The sequence below is a fragment of the Myiozetetes cayanensis genome, unplaced genomic scaffold (assembly GCF_022539395.1).
Source record: "Myiozetetes cayanensis isolate MyiCay16 unplaced genomic scaffold, myiCay2020 scf26, whole genome shotgun sequence".
Taxonomy (NCBI): domain Eukaryota; kingdom Metazoa; phylum Chordata; class Aves; order Passeriformes; family Tyrannidae; genus Myiozetetes; species Myiozetetes cayanensis.
Window position 1 is genome coordinate 573718 of NW_026087477.1, and position 26369 is coordinate 600086.

Consider the following 26369-nt stretch of genomic DNA (forward strand, 5'->3'; position numbering starts at 1 on the left):
AGGATGGTTAATTAACCCACTAGACAAGTGAGGATGTGCAGGGGGTGCCAGCACACAGTCAGTATGATTAGGAAAGCACCATACACTCAGTCATTCCCACTGGGAACATGGGATGCACACAACAACAGGAAGACCAGGGCTCTCAAGGACACGTCCAGGGATGTGCTCTTAAACCTCAGTGTAGAAGTTCACAGGGTGGTGAAGAATGAAGGAATTTCTCCCCTAAAAGCTGATGGGGTTGGAGGGAGGATATGTGCAGGGACCGAAGAAACTCCTGTATAGTTACATTTCCATGATTGTTGTCACCTTGGATCAAGCTGAGTCGAGGGGGAAGGACAGAACCCTGGAAGAGGGGTTGGGTGTCCCTTTCTGGAAGCCACAGTGCCCACCAGCAGATGATCCTGATGATCCTGCTCCTCTTATCTCGGCACCGTACACATTGCCCTTAGGAGCGTTTCTGGAGGGATTCACAGAGCCTCCCGAGTGATTGAGGTGCTCACAAGCATTTTGAATATCTCAGCCAGTATTTATCTGCAATTAAGGTCTTGCAAAAACACTGTGAAACTCGAGAGCTGCTGCTTCCCTTTCTGTTGAACGGGCAAACACCGGCTTTGATCGCCCCTTCTCCCCGTGGATTCCAGCCCTCTCTCCTTTCTTCTTTGCACGGAGGACCCACAAAAGCATCTGGGACCGTGGATGGGGCCGTCACAGCCCCCAACAAGCAGCAGCAAGGCTCATCTCTCGCCAATTTTCAGGCTCCTCCAGTGCCTTTTGTGAGACTGTACCAGCTTTGGGACTTCAAAGAAAGGTGTCAGAGATGCAAAAACGAGCAATTAAGGATTAATCTGCTTGTGGGGATGGGTATCTGCCTCCCCCTCCTGATTACTCTGTAAATTAGTGGTTGACTTGAGCCCTGTAGTGGAGCTATTTATACCTCGAAGGTTTGAATTATGGCTGGGGAGATTATATCATCCCTTTGTTTAATCCTTTTTCCTTTCTTCTCTCGTGCTTTTGACCTCAGTGATTTTCAAAGCAGTCAGATTCGCTTCCTATGGTTTTCTTGTGATGGTATTTGTATCCAGGAAAGGGGAGGAGAACTGAGATGGCTTTTTTGTACCATTTTCTTTTCTCTTGCTCTCCCTTACTCATTTCCTCATTCAGCAGCTTGGTCCTGTTTTATTTTACTTTTTGTAAACCTTTTCGGGGGGTTTTCATTTCACAACCTTCATCGCCTTTCTAGGGGTTTGTATTTTCCAGGGCTTCAAAACAGTGTGTGCAGAGGAAAGGGACAAACCTGGGTGAATATTCCACCTTACAGACTTGAGCTCTTCCCGAAAAGCTTCGGAATGAGGAGCTCCTGCCATGCACCTGCCTGTTTTTCAGACCTACACCTCTCCTTCATCCTCCCCCAAACCAAGGACCAAGCGATTCGAGGGAGGGTGTTGCTGCTGTTGGGTTTATTGGCTGTGATTTTGCAAATAAATGCTGTGTAATCACTTCCTTGCTGCTCCTGGCAGCCAAGAAAGGGAGACGGGTGCAGTGAGCTCCGGCTTTCCCCTCGGATGCGCATTTCCTACTTCCAGGACTGCTTTTTCTTAGACCTCTGCTAAGTGTTAGAGCATTTAGAATACACGTTTAGTTCTTACAGCTCTCTCTAAGTTGAATTTTGAACAAAACACCCAGAGCTGGCCCCGGGTCAGTGGCTGCAGCGGTTCCTGGCTCTTTGCTCAGTTGCTGCCGTTTGGATTTTCCCGTACTTCCCGTCCGGGAGAAGCTGTCAGGAAAATAAAAGGGCACAGGAGATGTGGAAGTCAACTGAATATTTTTAAATATTAGAACATGTTGTACGAGGGCGGGAAGTAACCTTTGCTGCTCAAGCAGGCAGATAGTTCCTCTGCAGTGTGAGCTCCCTCCCATCCTTCTCAGTGGGGATTCCTACCTGGAGCGGCCCTCCCACCCAGGATGTTCCCTTTGGCTTTCAGGCTGTTGTATAGCAAAGTGTTTTTATTTTGGTGAAGGGCCAACAGGATTTACACACCTGGTTGGTTCTTTTGAACCAGAGGGAATGAAGATATCCAGCCAGCAAAACTCCTGATGTGTGGGTAGACCTTCAGAAGTGGAGCTGAGCTGGGCTGGACACCAGCTGTGGTGATGGAGGCAGCAGGAACACTCATGGAATGGGAACAGCCTTTAAAGACTTGTAATTCCCCATCCCTGGAAGTGTCCAAGACCAGGTTGGACGGGGCTTGGAACAACCTGGGATAGTGGAAGGTCTCACTGTCCACAGCAGAGGGTGGAACTGGATGATCTTAAAGGTCCCTTCCCACCCAAACCATTCCATGATTCCATGTAACATGGCTGGACTGAATGCACAGCCTCTAAAAGAGGGGGCATTGCCCTCATAACATCCAAATGTTGCACATCCAACCACGTCAAGTCACGTGGGGAAAACCAAGAGGACAATTCCACCCGTTTGCCGTCATCTTTACCCATAACTTCTTGTATTTCTACATTTTCCAGACTTCCCTGTAAACAGAGAACCCACATTTAAGTTAAAGCTGATAATGAAGAGAAGCCTTAAAGTGTAGCTGAGAAAGTGTCGACTATTAATTGTCATTTACTTCCCTTTCCTGTTGGTTGGACAATCTGAGGCCGGGCCCTGAAGGGGCAGGAGCCTCTGAGATCCAATGAGTCATTATTTGTTGAAGTGTGAGGATTTCCATTATGATTAAGCCCCAAAATAATCATCTTTTTAATAAAATAGAGGAGCTGTTACCATCTGACCTGGGCACTGGCAGGTTGATGTTGAGTTTTTCAATTTAGTCTTTTTTTTAGGACGTTTTCAGTCAAAGCCATTGCATTTTTTACACCTTTTGTCGGTACATGCTGCAACCTCCAGCCTGCTGGGTATTTGGGGGTTTGTTTGTCGCCTGGAACTCTTCCCATTTTTGTGATCAAATAGTGGTTTTTGGAGTAGCATTTCAGCCCTTGGCCCTTCTTTTTCCCAAGCCACTGCCTGTGATTTGGCCAAAACTCATCCTCCTTTCTCCTCCTTGGTCTTTGTGTGGGGTGGAAGCTGTTGCCTCCTGCAGAAAAGGCAATCTTTGGATAAACCCAGATCCTGCATCAGGAACGAAGTTGGGAATATTCATCAGGCAACACTGGTATTAAAACCTTCATTTTCATACACTTGGGGAGTGTTGCAAGCAATTAGGCTGGTTGGATGGGATGGGTCCCTCTCCTCTCTCCCCTTATCCCACCCTTTCTTACTCTTTCCTCTGCCTTCCTTCCCTCCTCCTTAAAAAAGGAAGGGGGAAAAGAAAAGCAAAGTAACTTGTATGGATAGAGGGAGGTGTAATTATGAGCAGTGGGACCAATTTAAAAAGGAAGATTTCAGAAAGGCTCAGACTTTCTTTGACATGTTGAGGCTTTTTGGTGGAGGATAAAAGGAAAATAAACTAATTTATTCCTAAATTGTAATTCCTTTTTGGTGTTAATCTGTTTCATTAGTGTAGTTCATAAATGCACTCAGGCAGGGGAGAGGTGGGGGGGGGGCTGCAAATTGAAATGAAGAGATTTTCAAAAGGAAAGCCTTGATAGGAAAAGGCTTCCTGCAGGGAGAAATCATATCCCAGGAGAAGAGGTGGAGACTCCATCGCTTTGGACTTGTTATAAGTGAGCCTGGATGGGAAATTTCTTGTAGGGAACAGTCTTTTGCTGTGTGGTGGGTAGGACCAGATGATCTAATCGATCTCTTCCCTGTCCAGTCCGTATGGTTTTCATTTCCTGCCCCCGAGAGGTGGGGAAGGGAGCTGGACTGAGGAGTGTGCTGGCGTTTGGGATCGGTCACTGGTCACAGGGTTAATGTTGTTCTGGGCTGGGATTCTGCTACTCCAAAATATTTTCAATTAAAAAGGGCTTTTTAGCCCCTGCTGTGACTCTTTCTGGACTTAGGAGGGTGTAACCATCTCAGCAGGGGTTGCTCCTCAGCTTCGCTGTGGCAGAGGCATCTCCCAAAACTTCCTTGTGTTTGGCCGAGATTTGAACAGCTTTTTCTTTGATTTCACTCACAAAAAAAAAAATCCTGTTTGCTCCGTGGGTCAGAGCTCTGAGAATGGAGAATAAATTGGGGCAGAACATATTCTCACAGAATCCTAGAATGGTTTGGGTTGGAAGGGACCTTCAAGACCATCCATTTCCAACCTCTGCCATGGGTAGGAACGAGTTCCACTAGCCCAGGTTGCTCCAAGCCCTGTCCAACCTGGCCTTGGACACTTCCAGGGACGGAGCAGCCACAGCTTCTTTGAGTTCCATGAACATTTTATTTCCCTTCTTTCCTACCGTTGGTCATTGTGCAGACTGGGGATGAGAAAACCTCGTGAAGCAGGTTAGGATTTGACCTGCTTTTAACTCTGAATTATGTGGCTGCTGGCTGTTGGTGTGTTGTGGCTGAATCATGGCTTGAAGGTTACAAATGGTTCCACCAACCAGTTTATCTACCAAGGTGGTTGCTGTGTCTGATGGGAAGAAAAGCAAGGATGTATGAGTTGGATTTCCAAGGACTGTGTGAGGACACTCTGTTTTTGAGGCCAGGGGAACCACAGTGTCCATTTCTCTTTGGTTCTGTGCTTTGGGGCTCATATTTTCTCATTTCAAGTGCAAGAATTTGAGCCACAGGCAGTGGGCATGTCCAGTCTGGTGTCCTCTCCTAAGGAAAAACCTGCTCAGAGCACGTTCACCCCTTTAGACAAGTGCAGTTTTCTCATGGATCTGCTTCTTCCCTTGGAAGAGGCTTTTCAAAAGGAAAAGTCTGTTCTCCTTGACAGTGACTTTATCCCCTTGACAACTCTAATTCTGTCTGGATTCTCCCAGTGGTGAGGGACAGCAGAAGTTGGATGCCGCATAATCTCCGATCCCCTGCCAGTTTTCCATCCCTCCTCTCAGCAGCGATTTGTAAATATTATTTCCCCCCAGCATTTTAAAGGACATTTTCATCTCCCCTGGCAGAAGGAGGGGGATTTTTCTGGCACTGCTGTTGTATCAAATTTTGGTCCTTGTTTAAAATTTGTATTAGAGATAATAATAATAATAACAACACCAAAGCAAATGCAACTCTGGTGTTTCCCTCTTAATTTACCCATTCACTTACAGTCTGGGAGCTGCAGCTTTGCTACCACTTGAGACCCAAAATGCAAATATGATTGAAGATCACATGGAAATCAACCCATCCATTTTCTGTGTGAGGAGTGAAGGTGTATAAAGGGAAAACCATTGGCAAATGCACTGGAATTTAAACCTTGGCAGAAAATAGGGAAGAACTGTGGGCTGCTCTCATGTTGATCGCTTGGGCAAGGCAGTGGGATTTTGGTGTGTTGCTTCAGTTTAGCTGATTTTAAGCAGCATAACGACAATTTTAGGCAAGTTATTTCGGTTAGCAGCGAAACTGCAACACAATAAAGATAGATTTGCCCCCCTGATAACAGTTTTGATCAAGGTTTCCTTTTATCCTGCAGTTCTTAAATAATTGTCCCGCTCGCTCTTGGCTTTTATTGTGCTCTGGATATTATAAACTCAGGATTGTTTTGTAAACCGCTAATTTTAGACACATCTCTGTTCTTATTGTTCCCTTCATTGCTCTTTTTTTAATCCCACAGCAGAACCTCTGCAGGGAAGAGGAAATCATCTGTGTCCTGAGGCTTTTCAGGTCTAAACTGGATGAAGGGCACGAGAACGCAGCCGGAGCAATCCCCTGCTTGGCCTTCCCGATCCCAACCCCACAACTAATTCCCTTTGCCGTGACATTGGGTAGCAGGAAGCAGACCAAAAAAAAAAAGAAATCATAAATGCAGCTGTGCTGAATGAGTGTGTGAAATCAGGAGCAGCTTTCCAAGCCGGTAGCTGGGTATAAAAGCCAGCGCGGGCACCGCGGACACAATTGAGTTGCTAAGGCAGAGTTTTCCAATCCTGCCTCGTGCGGCCCCCGTATCGTCTCATTATTCCGCTCCAGTGTAAGTGGACAATGAGGAGGAGATAAAAGCTTGGCAGGCCCTTTGCTTAGAGGGGTCAGTTTATCCCGGCTCTTTGTAGGGAAGTGTGATTTTAGGCTTTGACGCGGCGCACAAACCCCCTGCTCGCAGCGCTTCCGTAAATGGGTCAGGAGGGGGGACGTGCAGCCGGGAGAGCCAGGCCGGGATCGTACCTTGCCTAATGGGAATTGTGTTTTCTCAATGGAAATAAGGTGGTTTTGTCCTTATTCACCCAGTTTTGTAAAATAAACTGGGTCAGTTGGACAGGGGCTCGTGCCAGCGGCGCGCTGCAGTTGGGATGGGAAGTTCGTGGAGCCTGGGATTAACGCTTTCTGTGGCAGCAGCAAGGAGTGGGGTCCTTTCTTTCCCAACAGGAAATCTGGGAATAATGTGCAGCAGGTGTTTCACCTTTCTGAACGTTATTCTGATGTACTGGATTTGTTTGGCACGGATTATAAACCAACGTGAGGGTATTTATCAGCTCCAGCACTTCTGGGTGACCTTGGATCTGGTCTTTGGGAGCAGCTTAATCCCTGTAACATGCAAAAAGAAGGATCTCAGGGTTTTTATTGATAGCTTCTTTATTTTGCAGTGCTGTGACAAACTGCAGCTGTTGGGTGTGGCCAAGGGTTTGGCCACAGTGGCAAAAGGCTCAGGAATAATGAGGTGAAGTTCCTCATTCCTTCTCTCCCCACGGACAAGCGACTAATTAATTACTCCAGGAGGAAACAGGAGGACTCTGGAAGGCAGAGTGTTGGCAATCAGGTGCCAAGGTAAATACAGCCTGGCACTGCCTTTAACCAACTCAAGGCCATCAGGATCACGTGAGGAAGGACTCCCCGAGCTTGAGAAGAGCTGGGGTGACATGGCCCAGGGTGAACAGACAGCTCTGAGCACCCATGAGCAGGTGATGCAGATCCCTGGGAGGCTTCTTCCCTCCCTCTGTGTAGGAGGAAGCAGCAGTCTGGGATCAGTCCTCCTGGAGCTGCTAAGAGCACTTAGGATCAGGCACTGAAAAGGATCCATTAAAAATAAATTAAAAATCCAGTTTTGTCTGCCTTAACGTGGATTTTGCTCCCAAAACCACACAGGAGATAGATGGAGGTGTGGAGAGAGTGAGGAGTTGCACTGGAAACCTTTAGCTCTTCTTCCACCCAAACCACAGACATTACTGGTGGGCATGGGATAGCCAAATGCCAGAGATGCTTTTCATTTTGGAATCTTGCTGGGGAAAAGGAAGGAAAAAGGCCACTTCTGTTAGTCCATTCTGTGGGAATGCCAGGGCTCGGCTCAGCAGGGACTTTACTCCTCGTTGTGGTTGCTTCACTTCCCCAGTAGAGCTTCTTTCATCCACTGCAACCAAAGGACTTCCAGGGTAAGACTTTAAATCAAATTTTCCTCTCCCCATAAAACGTGGGGGTCATTTGAGGATGAGCCAGGGCAGCGACACTCGGGTGAAGCACCTTTTCATTTAGTCACCCAGTTCTTTCATCATCTCCCAAACACAGGTCTTTTCTCTTTCCTCTGCTTCTCAGCTGCTCTGGCACTCAGGTTACATGGCCAGAGGGTCCTGCACAAAGGAACAACCCCTCAATTTGCTCAGCCTCTGTCACCTCGCTGTCACCTCTCCAGGTTACTGCCCTCGGCACTCCCAGCCAGGAGCCTCCTTTGATCCTTGCGCTGGTTTCCTCTATAAAATGGGTGGAAAGAGACCGAGAGGCAACTCCCTTGGGCTGGGAGAGGGAAGGTGGGTGACCAGCAAGACACACACCAAAGAGTGGTGCTGTTATTCTTTCATGCTGAAAGAAGAGCTGGGTCCCTGAGGCCAGAACTTGTGCGCAGCGAGGAAGGAGGCAGACGATGGCAAAGACCGAAGGATGGGACACCTCGCTGTCCTTGGCTGCTCAGCTTGTCACCTGCTTCCAGACTGCCTCCCTGGCTCGTGGCAAGTGAGCAGATCCCTGTACCATAGGTGTGGTTTGGGGAATACTTTGCTCCAGGGACCCAGCTGGTGTGAACAAGAGGCGCCAGATTTCCCTTCTTCCGCCCCACAGAGTCCTCTGGTTTCTTCAGGGCTTTGTGCAATTCGATGTCCTTGTGTGCTCCTGTGCTTTGTGACTCATGGTTTTACCTGCCAAGCTGTTAAACCCCCAATTTTGGTCTGTCACGTCCCAGCTCTTGTAATATCTTTTGAAATGGAAGAGCAGCAAATGCCCCACAGGAAGGTGCTGTTGGGCCATGAGGACCTTGTGGGACCCAGGGACAAGCCTGGGGTGGTGCTGTGCAGCAGGGACAGGTTTAGATGGATATTAAGGAGGAATTCTTCCCTGTGAGGGTGAGGAGGCCCTGGCACAGAGAAGCTGTGGCTGCCCCATCCCTGGAAGTGTCCAAGGCCAGGTTGGATGGGGATTGGAGCAATCTGGGCTAGTGGAAGGTGTCCCTGCCCATGGCAGGGGGTGGAACGAGATGATCTTTGAGTTCCCTCACAACCTAAAATGTCCTCACCACCACAGTGAGACAGACCCTAAGTGGAAAAACTAAACCAGAAGGGAGAACAGAGGTTCTGAGGCACGTGGGATGTCCCTGACTGTGGGACATTGGGTACCCCTCTGGTGGGGGATCAGACCAGAAACACAGGTCACGTTCCCCGCGGTTGCGCTGACCGTCTGAGACGCGTCAGACCCACCTGAAATATTGAACTCTTTTCTCCAAGTGAGCGTGGGGGAAGGTGTCAGCAGGGGCCAAATCTGTTGAACCGCTTTGCCTGTGGAGGGAGAAGAGGAGGGGTGATAAGGGGGGTTGGGGAAGAAGAAATAACGGTGGTTCTGCTCAGTGAAACTCCCCTAACAGCCAGTTTGTGTTGTTATTTTCCCCTTCCAAACAAACACATAGATCTGATCTGAAAATCCCGGACTTAAAAGCACAGATGTTTAGTCTGACACACAAGCGTGGCATCTTTCCAGCAAGTGAAACAGCTGGAGAATTCCTGGTGAGTTCTGAGGAACTAATCTGGGATGAGAGAGAGGAGTTAAAGCTGCTCAGCCATGGCTGTATCCTTGAATCTGGTCACCTGAAACTTCCCTCTCTCCCAGGTCTTTCCCTTGTGTTAAAGCAGCTTTCAGAGATGTTACACCTTCTTCTGTCCCTCAGAATTGTCCTCTGGGGAAGGGGGGAGAAGCATTGGTTTGGACACAAACCAGCCCACGGCAGTGGCACCGTGTTGGATGTTGTGAGATGGTTTTAGTGGGTCTTATCCCCCACCCAAATGGGTCAGGGGGAAGATGGTGTTGGATTAATTCTGTCTCTGCATTAATCTCACAGCCAGGGATGTGCAGGGGTGTGAGTTGGGATGGGTGACCATTTATTTCAAGCTCATGAATTTTAATTCCATTCCACGCCAGCAAGGATTAGAAGTCACCCCGGTGCTGATGTTCCTTCCTTGACTCTTAATAACCATCTCAGCATCTGCCATGAATAACTGGTTCCTCCAGCTGGTTCAAGAGTATCCCACACTTGAAATGTCGTTCTGCTGCCAGGAAAGGCCACCTGGAGAGAGCAAGGGCTGCCCTGCTTTTGCCTCTGCTCTCCCTTTCCAGAGTGTGTCTGTTCAAGGGCTGAAAATCTGCTTTAAGGCTTTACAGCATTGGGGATGGAAGGGGGGGTCAGAATTTCATTCAGGAATCCTTTATCATCCTCTGGGAAGTGGTGGTGGAGATACAAGGCATTTCCTTCAGCACAGCAGCCAGTGGGCACCTCAGAGCTAAACCCTTTCTTGTGCTGCTCATGGGAAAATTATTTAATTGTTTCCCAAAGCCTCCAAGTCTGCCTTTCCTCACACTCCTAGAGAGGGAGATGGGGAGGAGTCAACATCTTAAGTGCATCTCCACACTGGGGCACCAGGGGTATACAGAGGATATTAAGAGATCCCATAACATCTGGAGAACTTGGTTTTTAAGGCAAATCACACCCAGAACCTGTAGGATGGGGAGGAGCTGTGGGGAAGAGGAGTAGAGGAAAGTACTCCTTGGAGGAGCATAGGCTGGTTGGTTCACATTTACGTTAAGGCACTTCTGGAGATCACATCTAGATCTCTGAAATTACTGGGAGATGGCTCCTTTGAGAGCAGTGCCCTGATGTGCAGGTATTATTGAGGTGGAAGTAGAATCATAGACTCATTTAGGTTGGAAAAGACCTCTAAGGTCGAGTCCAACCAGCACAGCTACGTCCAGAAATAACCCTGTAATCCATGGACCACTCCGACCATCCCTCTTACTTTGTGTGTGGATTGGATATTGCCCATTTTCCAGCTGTAGGATTTTGGTTTCAACCCTTGTGAACCTCCCAAAACGACATTTTCTCCTTTTCTCCCTCCTGTTTGGTCCGTTTGGTTATGGCAGCACTGCAGAGGGTCCTCAGCTGAGCACTCCTCTTCCCCCAGTGCTGTGTGAGCACAGGATGGCTTGGGGTGAAACATCATTTACTTGGGATAAACCAACCCCACAGATAATCATCCAGGAATGCTGAGCATCTCATTTGGGACAGGGCACATCTCAGAGATGGATGTGTACCACTGAGGGATTGGACTGGATTTGGTTTGGACTAAGGGGAATGAGGAGGATTTGAGCTAGGATGGCCCCTGGCTGCGTGTCGTGGGATCAAAACTGATGGCACCAAGCTCAGGGGTGGCAGGGGATTCACTTGAGGGATGAGATGCCATCCTGAGAGACCTGGGCAGGCTGGAGAAGTGGAGCCTTGTCATCCTCATGAGGTTAAACAAGACCAAGTGCAAGGTCCTGCACCTGCTCTGGGACAATCCCAGTATCAGAACAGACTGAGGGATGAATGGATTGAGGGTGGCCCTGGGAAAAGGACTTGGGGGTGCCAGCGGATGAAATATGAGCAGTCTACATGTGCTCACAGCCCAGAAAGTCAGTCATCTGCTGGGCTGTGTCATAAGAAAGGAGGCCAGCAGGGCAAGGGGTGTGATTCTGCCCCTCTGCCCCCTCAGTGAGACCCCCCTACAGAGCTGCCCCAGCCCTGGGAACAACAGCACAAGGACGTGGAGCTGCTGCAGAGAGTCCAGAGGAGGCCCCGGAGATGCTGCCAGGGCTGGAGCCCCTCTGCTCTGGAGCCAGGCTGGGAGAGCTGGGGGGGTTCCCCTGGAGAAGAGAAGGCTCCAGGGAGACCTGAGAGCCCCTGGCAGGGCCTAAAGGGGCTCCAGGAGAGCTGGAGAGGGACTGGGGACAAGGCATGGAGGGACAGGACACAGGGAATGGCTTTAGAGGGCAGGATTGGATGGGATGTTGGGAAGGAATTCTTGGCTGGGAGGGTGGGGAGGCCCTGGCCCAGGTTGGCCAGAGAAGCTGTGGCTGTCCCTGGAAGTGTCCAAGGCCAGATTGGACAGGGCTTGGAGCAACCTGTGCTAGTGGAAGGTGTCCCTGCCCATGGCAGGGCGGGGGACTGGATGATCTTTGAGGTCCCTTCCAACCCAAATCATGCCATGTTACACCACAGAACCAAGATGAGTGGACCCCAGCACCACCAAATACACTCTTGGTCTTGAGCAACAGGCTTGGTGTTGTGTTTGTGCAGCGACAGCAGGCACAGAAAGCCCTCTCTGTTGTGTGGCAGCTCCTGTACCATTTAATGCCTGGTTTGGGGGGTCTCCTATTTAACAGCCACACTGAGGAGCCCTGTGTGTATTATGCTCCTCTCCAGGGAGTGATGGAAATGGGTGGTTTTGTAGAAAAGCTGCTTTTCAAAGCCTTTTGAAAGGAACAGCAAAGACTTTCAAGGATGGGGATGTCTCGAGTCTGTCCTCTGCTTTGCTGTTGAAGTTGTTTAACCTGAGTGGAGGGACCTGTTGTTACGGGTGGGATCGAAATTAATTTAATTCAGCATAATTTTGGTGGCTGTTTGGCCTAGGTGCCCAATACAGGGGGATTTGAGCTCTCTTGTAGCATCTTAGTGTTTATTTTCATATCAGTAAAATCTAAGTGACACACAGTGATGTTGGAATGGCTGCTCAGGGAGACCTTGTTTATTGGAAAAAGAAACCCAAAATGAGTCATAAAACCTGAATTCCAGCGTTACCTTGACTCTGTTCCCTCTTCCATATGTGTCCAGGCTCTGCTGTCATCAAGGAAACTTGAAGTTCCCCTTTTTTGTTTGGTTTTGCACGTGAAATGGCCAAGATTCATCACTGCACCACTGCCTACGTGCATCCAAAAATATTTATGGTGCCAGTGCAAATAAAATCTCCAATCACTGCAGAGAAGCCGTTCCTTCTGGCACCTGCTGCCACTGTGGTGCCCTTGATCCCACCAGCTCCTCCAGGCTTTTCAGGAGGGTTTTGGGCACAAAATCTGCACCTCCTAAAGGAGGAGAACATTTTTGGGGGGGGAATTCTGTGTGGTGTGATTTGCCATGGTGGGCGTTTTGCTGACACACCGCAGGAAGGGAGAATTAAACTGATGATTTACTGGTTTTTATTAAAGCACCTTGGCAAACTTGGCCTCTTTTTTTAAGCACCAAACTGCAGGTGACAGGACAAGGAGGAAGGGCAGGCATAGATGGGATACTGGGGAGGAATTCTTGGCACAGATTGCCCCACTAAGCTGTGGCTGCCCCTGGATCCCTGGAAGTGGCCCAGGCCAGGTTGGACAGGGCTTGGAGCAACCTGTGCTAGTGGAAGGTGTCCCTGCCCATGGCAGGGGGTAGGAACTGGATGATCTTTGAGGTCCCTTCCAACCCAAACCATTCTATGATTCCGTGACTCCATTCTTGGAGATGATGGGACATGTCCACCTTCACTTTGGAGGAGGGACCTCAGGCTTCTCCTGGAGCTCCATCTAGAGGGGAGGAAGATGGGCTGGTTGTGGCCACTCTGGACCACCATGGCCTTCCCCAACATTCTACCCCACAACAGCTTTCCAGGGCTGCCAGTCATGGCTTTCCTGTCCTTGGATCACTTTTGACCCCAGAGCCGCTTTGCTGCTGGAAACCCTTGTGTTTACTGGGAAGGGCACCATGGCCAAAGCCAGTTCCTTGCCCCACCACTACTGGGGAAGAGCATTTCTCTACCCAACCCCAAAAGCAGAAGAAGGTGCTGCTCCCTTGGCTAAGGGTGTAGAAACCACAGGCTGCAGATCCGTGGTTGCTTTTGGGGTGGATTTCACCAGAGAAATCGTTGTGGGTTGGGCTTTCCCTGAGAGGAGGAACATTCCCAACATCCACACTGTGGCTGTGTGGGAGGGGTGGCCAACATCTCCATGGGCCTCTGGGCTTGCTCCTTCCAAATTGAACTTTCCTCTCAGCATGGGCCAGACACTGTCTTTGGTTTAAAGCCCACTTAAGTGATACTCTTATTTTAAATTCCCAATGGCACCGAGTGTCAGGTTGTTTTCCCTCTCCAAGTCCGAATTCCCTCTGTTTTTTTAACACAGGGTGGCACTGGGATTCCCAACTACCCGGCTGTGCCCAAAAAAGGGCTGGTTTAAACCTTAGCAACAGGGTATTTTTGTTCAGCTCGTGTTTGTTCTCCTGTGAGAGCCATTGTTCCCTGCCATGCCTTGACCGCTTCGAAGGCTGGTGATAAAAGCCCTGGCTGACAATAATACAGTTGAGTTCAGCCTTTTGTTGGGGAGATGAAAATAGAGGATGAATTGTGAATAACATGGGAGGGCTAAAAGTCAGTCGTCCCAGGCTGTTGGTTAATCACTTCAAAGATAAGAACCTGCTTTTTAATTATATATTTTTCAGAACTACTGAACATGAGGTTTTGTGCTTGTGTCAGCAAGGCCTTGTTAACCCTGGTGTTTTAGTTCTTACAGTCTTGTGCCAGCAGGAAATATGTTCACAGCCGTGATATTGAGTTTATGGGAGGTTTATAGCAATATATATGTGATATGTAATAACTGTATTGTATTAGGTTTATAATAGGTTTGTAGAGATATAAATCACGGATTCACAGAATCACAGGATGGTTTGGGATGGAGGGGACCTCAAAGATCATCCAGTTCCAACTCCCTGCCATGGGCAGGGACACCTTCCACTAGCCCAGGTTGCTACAACCTGGCCTTGGACACTTCCAGGGATCCAGGGGCAGCCACAGCTTCTCTGCCCAACCTGTGCCAGGGCCTCACCACCCTCACAGCCAGCAATTCCTTCCCAATATCCCATCTATCCCTGCCCTCTGGCAGTGGGAAGCCATTCCCTGTGTGCTGTCCCTCCATGCCTTGTCCCCAGTCCCTCTCCAGCTCTCCTGGAGCCCCTTTAGGCCCTGCCAGGGGCTCTCAGGTCTCCCTTGTGCTGTTGTTCCCAGGGCTGGAGGCAGCTCTGCAGGGGGGTCTCACTGAGGGGGCAGAGGGGCAGAATCACCTCCCCTGTCCTGCCAGTCATATATATCAATATATTTATATAAATTGAGTTTATAGCAGTGATAGAAGGTGCCGGGCTTGTTGGTGGTGGCTCTGAGATCTGTGCCTACAGATTGCTCTGTTTTAAACAAGGAATCCCCTTTTGGCCATGGAAGATGGAATGGAAAATAGGGGAAGAAAAGACAGATGGTAAAAAATACATGGAAAATAGATGGAGGGGAAAAATGGGGGAAAGTGGAATAAAGCCACTGGAGACAAGCAGAGTGTGATCCTTTTTTCAGCATAGGCTGATGAGAAGAAATGTTTGGAAGGCAGATCTGCTCAAAATGCCAACAGTGTGAATGATAACAGGGGTCACCCAAAACCTCTGCTGGCTCCAAAGTCCTTTCCTTGCTGGTGATATTGTGGCTGCACTCTGGGCAGCAGCTCCTTTTTCCCAAGGTATTTATGTTCCCAGTGAGCTTCCTGCTCACATCAGCATCTTGCAAAGCTCCTCATCCCTCCTGGCAGATCCTCCCTGCCCAGCTGCCCTCACCTGCCTTCCCCATAATTGGCAATAATTTCCCTAAATGCTCACAAAAGCAGATGTTCTCTTTGTGGTCGCATCGAACCGGCTTATACTGCACAGGATACACGAGCAGACAGCATTAAAGGACTAATTCCTGCAAATAAGCTTATTAAAAGGTTGGCAATAATGCCTCCAACTAAACCATCAGTGGCAGCTGAATCCCACTAGTTGTATTAATTTGTTATCTGTAACGTGGCAATCCCAGTCTGCTCGGGACCGGGATGTGCCTTGCTCGTATAATGTGGTTGGTTGGTATCTTAGATCAGCCCTTTGCCTTGTTTCCAGCTAATAAATCACATTTATAGGTAATTAACCCTACACCTAACACGTCAGGGTTACTGGTGAGTGAGAGAAGTGGCTGGTTCATGCAGTCATGAGCTGAGCAGTGTACTGTGATTTCAAGGCTTTAGGTGATGCTGCTAGAGAAAAAAATTAATCTCTACTTGTTTTCCTGCTTAAAGGGGGGAAAAAAGTGGTTCAAGTGCTAGATAAAGGGAAGAAGTTTTTTACAGTGAGAGTGGTAAAACACTGGCACAGGTTGGCCAGAGAAGCTGTGGCTGCCCCTGGATCCCTGGAAGTGTCCAAGGCCAGGTTGGACAGGGTTTGGAGCAGCCTGGGCTAGTGGAAGGTGTCCCTGCTCATGGCAGGGGTGGAACTGAGTGGTCTTTAAGGTCCCTTTCCACTTGGCTCCTGCTGTTCCCCAGGAGAAATCTGAGCTCAGCAAGTGGCTGTCACCAGCAATTTGTTTCTCAGCCCCTGCACCCACTTTGGAGGTGGCAGCTTCTGGTCCTTGTCACTGGAGCTGACTGAAGTCAAGCAGATGGTCTGTGCATCATCCAGCAGCCCTGGGTGGTGGAGAAATGCAGGGTCTGATAATGCATTAAAGGGTATTTTTATGGAATCATGGAATGGTTTGGGTTGGAAGGGACCTTAAAGGTTCATCTCATCACAACCCCCTGCCATGGGCAGGGACACCTTCCACTAGACCAGGTTGTTCCAAGCCCCGTCCAACCCGGCCTGGGACACTTCCAGGATAAGAAGCTCTTAAAAGCTCCATATAAGCCATTAACTCAGTTTTCCTTGGCCCCACGTGTTTAGCACCATCTCATCCACCCGGTGGATTCATCCCTCAACAGGAAAGGAAAAATTAAAGCTTTTTCGATGAGCAGCATCACTCCGGGCTTGCAGCTCCAGAAATACCTGTCAGGCAGTTTTCTTTTTACCTGGAAACACGCTCCTATATCCTATTTGTGGGCTGTGTGGAAAAACAGTTGTGTCTGGCAGCACAAACTGCTCCCAGTCAGACTTTGCAGCTTGAAGCCCTCAGCAGAAGACGAGCCTCGGGATGCTTTTTTGGCACTCAGAGAAGGAAAACGCTTCGAATCCGGCTCCCCTCCTTTGCAAAAACCTCGTTTACAGACCCCTCGCAACCACCGGTGAAATCGCGATTTTGGGGGTTTTTTTTCCGTGCAAAACCGAGAGAGCCCCGCGGTTGATGTGAGGTTGCAGGGGACGCATCCCTGGCCCCGCTCCCACTGTCACCATTTGCACCTCGTCCTCAACCCGTTCCAAGCCTAATACATGCAAATGTATGTAAAGAGTAAAGGCTGTTCCACCGAGTCTTGCGCGTTTGTTCGAAGAGAAGGAAAACAAGCCGAATTTGCAGGGGATTTGCGGGCTGAATTTTAAGACCTGGGTATAAAAAAGCCCCCAAAAAAGCAGCTGCTGGCTGTGGGTGCTGACCCAGGCGATGCTTTCCGGCGTCTGTTTTTCCCAGCGCCCGCAATCCTAATGTCATTAATATGGAGCTTTCGGAGAACTGGAGTATATCCTAATTAGCAGCCTCTGATTTTTTTTTTTTTTTTTTTAATTCCCCCCACCCCGAGTTTCATAATCAGTGATCTCGGCTACACCACAAGTGTTACTGTGGCAACAGGGCTGAACTGAGCAGCGGTGCAGAATTACCGCAGGTAAAGGGGGTGATTTTTGGGTTGGTTTTTTGGGGGTTTTTTGTTGTTGGTCTGTTGTTTTTTTGTTTTTTTTTTTTTTTTAAACGGATCCGCGGCACTTTCTTAGCCCCGGGGGCTGCTCCGTGGGACGGGCTGGCTGCTCCCTGCACCTACAGGTGTCCCGGGTGGATTCCAGGGTAAGCACAACCAGCGATTAAAGCTGCATGACCGGATGCATGCGTTTGAATGGGAGCTCAGCCTCTGCGAGGAGGTTTTAAGGCTGTCAAGCGAGGATCCCCTCCGACACCTTTGTTTTAAAAGTAGGATGCTCTGATCGCTCGCTACCCCAACGATCCAACTCCTCGGCTCAATCTGGGACTTCGTTCTCAGGGTTTTATTTTTCGTCGGGATTTCTTTCTTTTTTTTTTTTTTTTTTTTTTTAAGCCTCGTTTCTCCTCCCCGTGCACCGTTTGCTCTCTGAAAGGCGTCTGACTAGGTAGGGATGTTGTCATGCTGAATAATGGCCATCCCTCACCCTGACTCCTCCATCAAAAGCAACCGGTCCTTTTCGTAGCTGGAATGTGAACTGTGCTCGTGTTTTCTTTGTGCACCTTACAAACGGTGCCTGGGGCAAAAGAGGGGACACCCCAAAATGAAATATTTAAGGAAATATATCCCTCTGTGCCTCGGCTTCTTTTGTTTTAATTATCAATCCGTGATTTGCAGTAGTGAGTGGAACTGGTGTCTCCTGTGCCTCTCCGGTGGTTGTTCTCCACTTCCCGGTGCTGTGGTGCAGCTGCAATGCTGATCCCATGGGGAAAGCACACCAGGAGACCATGGATTCTGGTCTTGTCCTAGCCAGGGGTTTTATCAAGCTCTGAGGGTGCTGTTTGGGTAGATCTGTTTTAATCATCCCAGAAGTGGGGGGCTCACCTCCCTCTCCCCTTTGCAGCACAGTTGCTGCTGCCCCCCACCATCCCTCACCTGCAGCAAACCCCTCCACCCCCAGCAGCTTCCTCCTGTCAAGGCTTGGAGTTTGTCCTTCACCTTCCTCCTCCCTGCCCTGACAGCTCCCTCAGGCTCAGCTCACTGCTCTCCTTTTAGAACTTTCCCTTCTCGTGGCTCTTACCTGTCCCCCCTTGACGCTCCTCGATGACAGGTCCTTTAGGAAACCCTCTCCAGCTCATCATTCCTCATTGCTGCAGGTCCGAGAAGCTCTTCATTCCCTCTACCTCTTCCATAATTTATTTCCCCTCCCATCCCAGTTTATTCTGCAGGAGTAACCGGCACACACTCCCACGGTCAGACAGCAGCAGCACCGGAAGAGAGGAGCGGCCGAGGGCAAATTGAAACTCTCAGAATTAGGAGAGTTTGTTAGGAAAATTATTATTAGGAAAACAGTTTGTACTCGTAGTCCTTCCCCTCTGAGTGCAGCTTCCAGACTCTGGCTGGGCCAGGAGTGCCCATCCATGCAGCTCCACGGGCAGCTGGAGATCATGGAGCACTTTGGTCTCGGAGAGGTGCCACCAGTCTGCTCCCAGCATATCCAGGGATGGAGCCAGCACCCCCTGGCTCTTATTTCCATGTTTTCAGTGTGAGAGCATCAAGTCTCCAAGATATTACAGAAAACTTAAGGTCTGATGTGCCACAGTTACTGTGGGAATTGGGACTAGATGGTCTTTAAGGTCCCTTCCAACCCAAACCATTCTGTGATTCTGTGACTGGTACCCGCTGTCAACATTTCTTTGTCTCTTTAGGAGCCTGAACTATTTCGTATCCCAATTTCTTAAGCATCCACATTCACTGGTGTTTTTCTTGGTATTTTTTTTCTTAAAACCTCGTCTGTTAATTTTTCCCTTCAAGAAAGCTTTTGGACAGTACTCCCGGGCGCACAGTGTGATTTTTGGGGTGTCCTGTGCAGGGACAGGAGTTGGACTCTGTGATCCTTGTGGGTCCCTTCCTACTTGGGATATTCTATGATATTTCTGTCTCCTGACTGGGATTAATAATTGCCCGGTCTCGGGGCTCTTCAGTCTTGCAATCCTTAGGAGGATCATTTGGGTTCATTTCATTTGGGGTCAGTGGGTTCCTTTCCTCTCATCAGCTTTTTGCTCTTGGTCGGTGGCTCCTGGGAGGTGAGGGTTGTGTCATACGTGGCAGAGGGTGTCATGGTGTGCAGCACCTGGTGCTTGTTCACTGAAAGCTGGAGTGAAAGCTCCAGTATAGAGTGGAGGGGCACTGGTGGGATCCCAAGGTACGTCCTGCACAGGGTAGGGATCTCCTGTCACCTTACCTGACTGTGAGCTTCAATCCCAGCAGGTTTGCTTTCTGAGAAGTTTGCAGAACGCTCAGTTGCAGGATCACAGAATCCCAGAGGGATTGATTTTTTGGAAGGAACCTCTGGAAGTCACCTGATCCAGCTTCCCTGTTCCAGCGGAGCCACCAGAGCCGGCTGCCCAGGACTGTGTCCAGATACATTTTGAGTATCTCCAAGGATGGAGACTCCACAACCTCCCTGGGCAACCTGTGCCAGTGCTTGGTCACTCTCACTGCCAAAACGTGTTCCCTGACATTCCTGGGTCTCAGTGTGTGCCCACTGTCCCCTGTCCTGTCACTGGGCACCACAGGGCAGAGCCTGGCTCTGTCCTCTCTGCACCCTCCCTGCAGGCGTTGATGGACACTGATGAGACCCCCGGAGCCTTCTCTTCTCCAGGCTGAGCTGTCCCAGCTCCCTCAGCCTTTCCTCAGAGCAGAGGTGCTCCAGTGCCTTCCCTGGGCTCTCTCCAGCCTGCCCCTGTCTCTCTGGTACTGGGGAGCCAGAACTGGACCCAGTGCTGCTGGTGTGGCCTCACCAGTGCTGGGCAGAGGGGCAGGACCCCCACCTTGACCTGCTTGGGGAACATCCTTTCAAGTTCTGATCCCTCTGCATCCACCCACGATGGTTTACACACATTGCTGCTGCCAGGTGTGCTTTGAGAGCCTGTGGGATCAAGTGTGGGGTAGTCCAGCATCTCACTGAAGTTGTATCCATGGGAAAGACTGCTCCTGGCTCAGACCAGCAGCTTTTATCATCATCCTGAAAGTGCCAGATATTTCTGGATGCCCAGGAAGCAAGGTGGGAGTAAGGTCAGGTTCCCTCCATGCAGGTATGATGATGACGATGATGCTCTTTGAAAGAGGAGTGTGTGTTCTGTTGTTGGACTGAAGGACATGGAGTTGCTCCAAGGGCTGGAGGCCCTCTGCTCTGGAGCCAGGCTGGGAGAGCTGGGGGGGTTCCCCTGGGGAAGAGGAGGCTCAAGGGAGACCTGAGAGCCCCTTCCAAGGCCAGGTTGGATGGGGCTTGGAGCAACCTGGGATAGTGGAAGGTGTTCCCTGCCCACGGCAGGAGGATTGGAATGAGCTGGTCTTTAAGGTCTATTCCAACCCAAACCATGCCATGGGCAAATACTGAGATGTGGGAGAGCAGTGATTTGTGGAGGGTTTGGCAGGTGGAGAAAGCAAAGCTCCAGGCCCTTCCCACAGGCTCATCCTCCCCCTCATGCTCTGTTCCTCCCCCTCGTGTGGAAACTGCCCGTTTATTTAAACCCCCCCCCCCCCAAAAAAAAAAAAAAAGAAGAGTGTGAAGTGGATTTTCAGAAAGGGTGAATGGCTTCTGTGATTCATCTTTTCTGTTCAAGAGTGGAAAGGCAGAGGGTGGGGTGGGGGAATAATCAGTGACACATCAAAGGCCTCGTTTCAGCTTCAGAGACACACGCGAGGAATTAGTCACTGCGTTTTAGTGCAACAAAACCCTTTTTCCTCCCTAAACTCGCATCACAGCTTCTCTCCCTGTGATGGCCAACTCACTGCAGCCCTCGGCCATCCACCCCATTTGGGTTTTTACATCCTTTGCATCTCATCCAGCTCAAGAGGTTTGGGTTTACGGTGCCGGTGAAACCGTTCTGCTATCAGAGCAGCTCTGGATCGCAGCTCTGAGGGGGAAAAAGAGGCTGGCAGTCCACAAGCAGGATTTCAAAGGAGCAGGGAGGGGGAGAGGGAATGGCAGGTTTGTTTTCCAGGGTGGCTGAGCCATGCTGATGGCTTGCTGCCACCAATGAGAATTAAAAAAAAAAAAAAAAAATGCCCTTTTTCCCCTTTCTGTCTGCTTGTTCTCGCCCTACTGTGAGCAGCTTCAAAGAGCCAGCCTTGCTCCCCGTTCTGCCCTGTCCCCTGCCAAAAAAATAAAAAAATAAAAAAAAAGGAGAATACTGAACATTATCCTTAATTTTTCACTGCAGTTGAGGCCAGTTGGGTGGTCATGGTCGAGCCACTGCATTTCAGCATCCTGCTGATGGTGACAGCAGGGATTTCTGGGGTCCCAGAAAGCCAAACAAGAATTCCGGCTTGCGTCTCCTCGTCGCACACACGGGGAAAAAGATTGCCTCATTTTCCAGGAATTAGGAATATGTCAGAGGTGGTGGGGGTAAATCCTGCCTTTGATTGTGCACGGCTGTATCCGGGTTGGATCTGGGCAGCTCCTGCAGCCATAAATCCTAATTCTTTGCATTCTGGAAGCACTGGCGAGGTGATCCTGCAGCCTGACCTCCCGCGGAGCACCGGGCGCGCACACATTTTGAAGCCACTTAACTACTTCATGAAGAGATTGTTTCCTTTATTTCCCACCCCCCTACTCCAGCATCAGTCATCTTGACAAAGATCTGCTTATTTTAAAACACACATCCTGCAGCCTAAAATCCAGCCTTTCCCATAGGAACGTCGCGAGGAGTTTATGGAAGAGCGCGGTCCATGTGCATTATATTAATATCTATATTTATAGGGAGATAAATAAATAAATATTTATTTATTTGTTTATTTATTTATTTTTTTAATATATATATGATATTCTAGGCACACCAGAAGCAAACTGCTGAGGTTTCTAAGCCGGATTTTTTTTGGAAAAGGAGGTTTCAGGTGGAGAGGCAGTGCCGAGCATCCCAAAGCTCCGGAGCGGCGGTGCCGAGGAGCGGCTCCTTTCTCCCGGGCAGAGCCGGCGCCCCTGACGTCAGGGTGTTTTTCTGCAGAGCTCGCAGGATGTTGCAGCCGGCCAAGAGCTGTGTTTATGTTGATAACATTACAAGTATTTCCTCTCCGTTTCCGAAACCCGGCAGGGGGAGGGAGCCGAGGGGGGAAGGGAGACTCGGGTTTCTCCAGCTTTAGGGTAGGACTCTGGAGGCCTTTTTTATGTTGAGGAGCGGGTCAGGAGCGAACCGCTGGCGTTTGCGGATGCTGCTGTTTGGGGACAGGGAGTGTTCGAATGGCAGGGCTTGGCTGGGAGGTGGGAGCCGGGAGCTGGCACAGCCCTCCCCTCTGCCTGCTCCGGATCCGGTTTTTAAGGTGATAAAGCAGCTCTGGCAGCTGATGGCCGGTCACAGGAGCAGCTCCCGGGGTTTTCTGGGGGGATGCTCCCAGCGTCCTGTTTCTTTTGACAGTTGCAGTAATAAAGCCATAAAAACTCGGGATCCGCACGATCCAGCCTCCCTCAGGAAAGCAGGGCAAGGCTTGGGGAAAATCCAGTGTTATCTCCCCTTTCCTCCCCCTGCAATCCTCTATGGATCAATGAACCTATTAAATGTAGTATCCAGGGGGATTTAAAGGCAGGATCTGCCTGCCCACGGATATAATCCCAGGAAGGAGGAGCCCTCTTTGGTGTTGGACTCAGTGAGCTTAAGGGTCTTTTCCAACCTAAGTGATTCCGTGATCATCCCACCATCCCAAAGGGCTTTTGCATGTCCTGTAGCTTTCATCCATGTAACAATCATGGTCATGAGCCCAGGCTCTTTTTTGTGGGTTACTTCCCTGTAACAGAGGGCAGAAAGAAGTGGAAAATCACAGCTTTTTCTGCTTTCCTCCCATCCTCCATGTCCTGCTTTGATACCAAGGGAAAACGTGAGGATGTGGTGAAGGTCTGGCACAGGTTGCCCAGAATTGGAAGGGAAATGGGATGAACAGGATCCCAAAATGAATGGGGATCCTTAAAGAATGGGATCCAGAATGAATGAGGATTAGAAGTGAATGGAGATCCTAAATTAATGGGATGTCAAATGAATGGGATTCCAGATGAACGGGATCACAAGTGAATGGGAATCCCAAATGATTAGGGATACCGAGTGAATGGGATCCCAAAAGAGTGGGGATCCCAAATGAAGAGGAACTCTTGTTCTCAGAAACAAGTTGTGGGAAGAGAAAGGAACCACATCCACCTACATAAAGGGCATTTCTGTACAAAAACTCATCAAAACATGGTGGTGCTTGCACAAGAGTCCAGTCTTTCCCTTTCCCTTGCCATTGTTTTCTTGCTGTGGCAGGGATGGGTTCCCAGCGAGGGAAGTGGTTGCAGTGATGAGACCTTGGTGCTTTCACCAGCCCTTGTGAGGTTTTCAGAGCATCTCAGAGCCATCATTTATGTTCTCTGGAGATTCAGTGTGGGCTTAACTTCCTCCTGCCTTTGCACACATAGAGTGGTTTGGGACAGAAGGGACCTTAAAGCTCATGTCATTCCAACCCCCCTGCCATGGGCAGGGACACCTTCCACTAGCCCAGGTTGCTCCAACCTGGCCTTAGACACTTTCAGGGATCCAGGGGCAACCACAGCTTCTCTGGGCAACCTGTGCCAGGGCCTCCCCACCCTCCCAGGGAAGAATTCCTTCATTAAAAACATCAGGTTTTCTCTCCAAGGCCAAACCAGTTTGAGCACATCTCAGACTCGGGTTGTCCAAGCCGAGTGGGGTGTGTTAATCACCAGGAGTGGGACATGGCATCAAACCATCAAACTACTGGTTGTGGGTTTTCCCAACATGCCACACCTCGGGGAGGCATTGCAGGGCCAGTCCTGCCCTCAGCAGTGCCAGGAGGACTGAATCGGTTCAAATTCGTGCAGACAGGGATTTTAACTGGTGATGAAACCCTCTGGAAGGGGTTCTATCTCTGCTCACGCCAGTGGGACCCTTGGAGAAAGCCCTGCCCTGCTTGCAGCAGCAAGGCTGGCCGTGGAGGGAGCCCAGGGAGAGCTCTTATCTCCAGAGCTCGGTTTCCTTCTGGTTCAGGGTTTGTCTGACCTTTTGGTCACTGAGTAAGGCCGATTTTTTGCCAGGTTTGCTTTCGGAGGGGGAGGGAAAAACATGCAAGTGGGTGGTGCTGGTGGGGAGGATGCTCCCGGGTGGGGTGGGAGGATCTTGTGTTTCTGATACCGTTTCCAGCGCGTGGATGACTTCAGCGTTGTCCTCCTGCCCGGAGTTTGGGATGGGTCTGGATGGAGCAGATTTAAATAAATAGAGCAAGCACAAAACAACACGAGATGTATTGCAGGGGGGAGGGTTAGACCGTGCAGTGGGAATAAAACCCTTCCTTGGCAGCCTGTCAAGCTGACTTGGCAGCGAGATCTCGCGGCCTTCTCTCCCAGGAGATCCTGGGGATGCAACTGGGCACGTGACGAAAGCCTGAAGGACGGGAGAGCCGAGCGGCAGCTGCTGGCCTGTGGCACGTACCAGAGCCATCCCTGAGCCCTCTCCAGGCTCAGGGCAGAGGCAAAGATGTTGGCCCATCCTTGGGAGGCCCCAGGGCCGTGTGCTGGTCTGGGGCTTTGGCAGATCCAGGCTCTGCTCTGGCCAGCACGGTGATGTCTCCCATCTCCCCGTCGCTTGCCTGAGCCTCTGGATCCGTAGGTGTTTGGGAGGAGATGATGATAACCATAGCCCATTTCTCAGGAGCTTTCTGAGATCTCCAGAGGGAAGAAATCACTGTAAAAAAACCCTTGTATTTTAAAGGGCTTTACTGATGTCATCGTCCTGTAATTTAGCTGGACGTTTCCTGGGAAGGATGTACAGTACGAGTGTGTGGCTCATCATCCTGGATTATTTGTGGGGTTTTTTTTCATCTGCATGGGCAGGAAGTTCCTACAGGGTTTGATTGGAGCTGAGAGTGGCCTTGTGCAGGTGCTCTGCCTCTGCCCAGGAACATTCAGGGTGTCAGTGAGCCAGGGGCAATCAGGGGCACTGACCTCTCCTTCATCCCTGCCTCCAGTTCTGGGGCATTTGGGATCAAACATCTTTGCCACAGTTTTCACATGTGTTGGGTTTGAGTTTGCTCTAATTACAGTCACTTGCAGACCATTATATGAACAATTTATTAATTTTCTTCAAGGCCAAATCCTTGTCTTCAGTGCTCAGCTTGTTCCTCTTGTGCTGTCCCACAGTTCACCCATTCCCTGCTTCATCCCTGGTCACCTTTGCTGTTCCACCAGACTGGGATCTCTCCCCCTGGGGACTTATGAACATACCTACAAATCCTTCCCATCCAAATCCACACCCTGCAGGGACTCCAGCCACATCTTCACTCCTCCCTTCCAGCTCTACAAGATGCCCAGCAGCACCTCCACTCTGAATTAATTTGGGATGATGTTTCATGAGGGTTTAACTGTTCCCTGCTTTCTTCTCCAGGTCAACATGGATTTGTGGTTCTTTCTCCTCTTGCTCGGAAGTGGCCTGATAAGTGTAGGTGCTAACAACGTCACAACAGGTAAACTTGCGCTCCTGTCTCCTCTCTTTTATCCCATCTTTAGGGTCAAAGGAGTAAGAGCTCATGTGCTCAGTGTCTTACTCCTCCTGCCCTCCATGGAACTGTAATGTCAAGTGTTGGAAAGAGGGTGATGGGCTGCAGGTGCTCCTAAGGGGACCCACAGGTTTTACCTCTGGCAAATGTTGATCCTGACTTCCAGAGGCTCTGATGTTTGTACCTCCTTGATGCCATAATACCTGTTCAAGGTGCTTGGTTTTGTAAGTTTACATCTGCTGTGCAGAGCATTCCCTGTCCTGCACTCGGGATCTGTCGGTTGTTTTATCCCTGTGGTTACAATCACAAGAATCTCCAGCGTCTAAACCCTCCACTGTCACAGGAAAGAATCTCATGGAGATTCCCCTTGTGCTTTTCCTCTCTCAGGGCCACCCACAACAGTGCCCACCTCCCCCAGGAGCCCCACCAAAGCTCCTACAGCAGGTCCTGAGGATGGGACTACGACGAGCTCCAGCGGGCTCAACATGAGCACTCCAGGGACTGTTTCTACCGTGGCGTCGAAGCCACTTCCAACCACGGCTGCCAGGACCTCCCCCAACGCCACCACCGGCAGCCTCAACACCTCCTCCACCCTGGGGACCACTGTGCCTGTGCCTCCAGCCACCTCCCTGCTCCCCGGCGTGACTCCCTCTGCCCCACACACCGCTGTCCCCAGCACGGAAGCGGAGACGACGGAGAGGAATTTCAGCATGGTGGTGACGACACAGGAGACCTCTTCTGCCTCCCACAACGGTGAGGCCACCTCCTCCACCCCCTGCCTCTCCAGGCCACCCGGCCTCTGGGTTTGAGTCTTTGCTCTTCTTTTGTTTTGCTGGACAGAACAGAGCGAGGAAACGCTTTG

General features: G+C 50.1%; 1 protein-coding gene across 2 annotated transcripts in view; it reads left to right on the plus strand.

The window, feature by feature from the left end:
- PTPRA (protein tyrosine phosphatase receptor type A) overlaps window positions 1-26369 on the plus strand; it is a 111899-nt gene that overhangs the window by 65182 nt on the left and 20348 nt on the right. Inside the window, exons 1-3 of one of the 2 annotated variants that reach the window (XM_050321042.1) lie at window positions 16924-16942; window positions 25396-25474; window positions 25895-26260. In XM_050321042.1, the coding sequence (XP_050176999.1) occupies window positions 25402-25474; window positions 25895-26260 (439 nt within the window). In that variant the 5' untranslated portion in view covers window positions 16924-16942; window positions 25396-25401. Of the gene's footprint in view, window positions 1-16923; window positions 16943-25395; window positions 25475-25894; window positions 26261-26369 lie in introns of those variants that run through there. The other variant, XM_050321041.1, reaches the window with a different exon arrangement.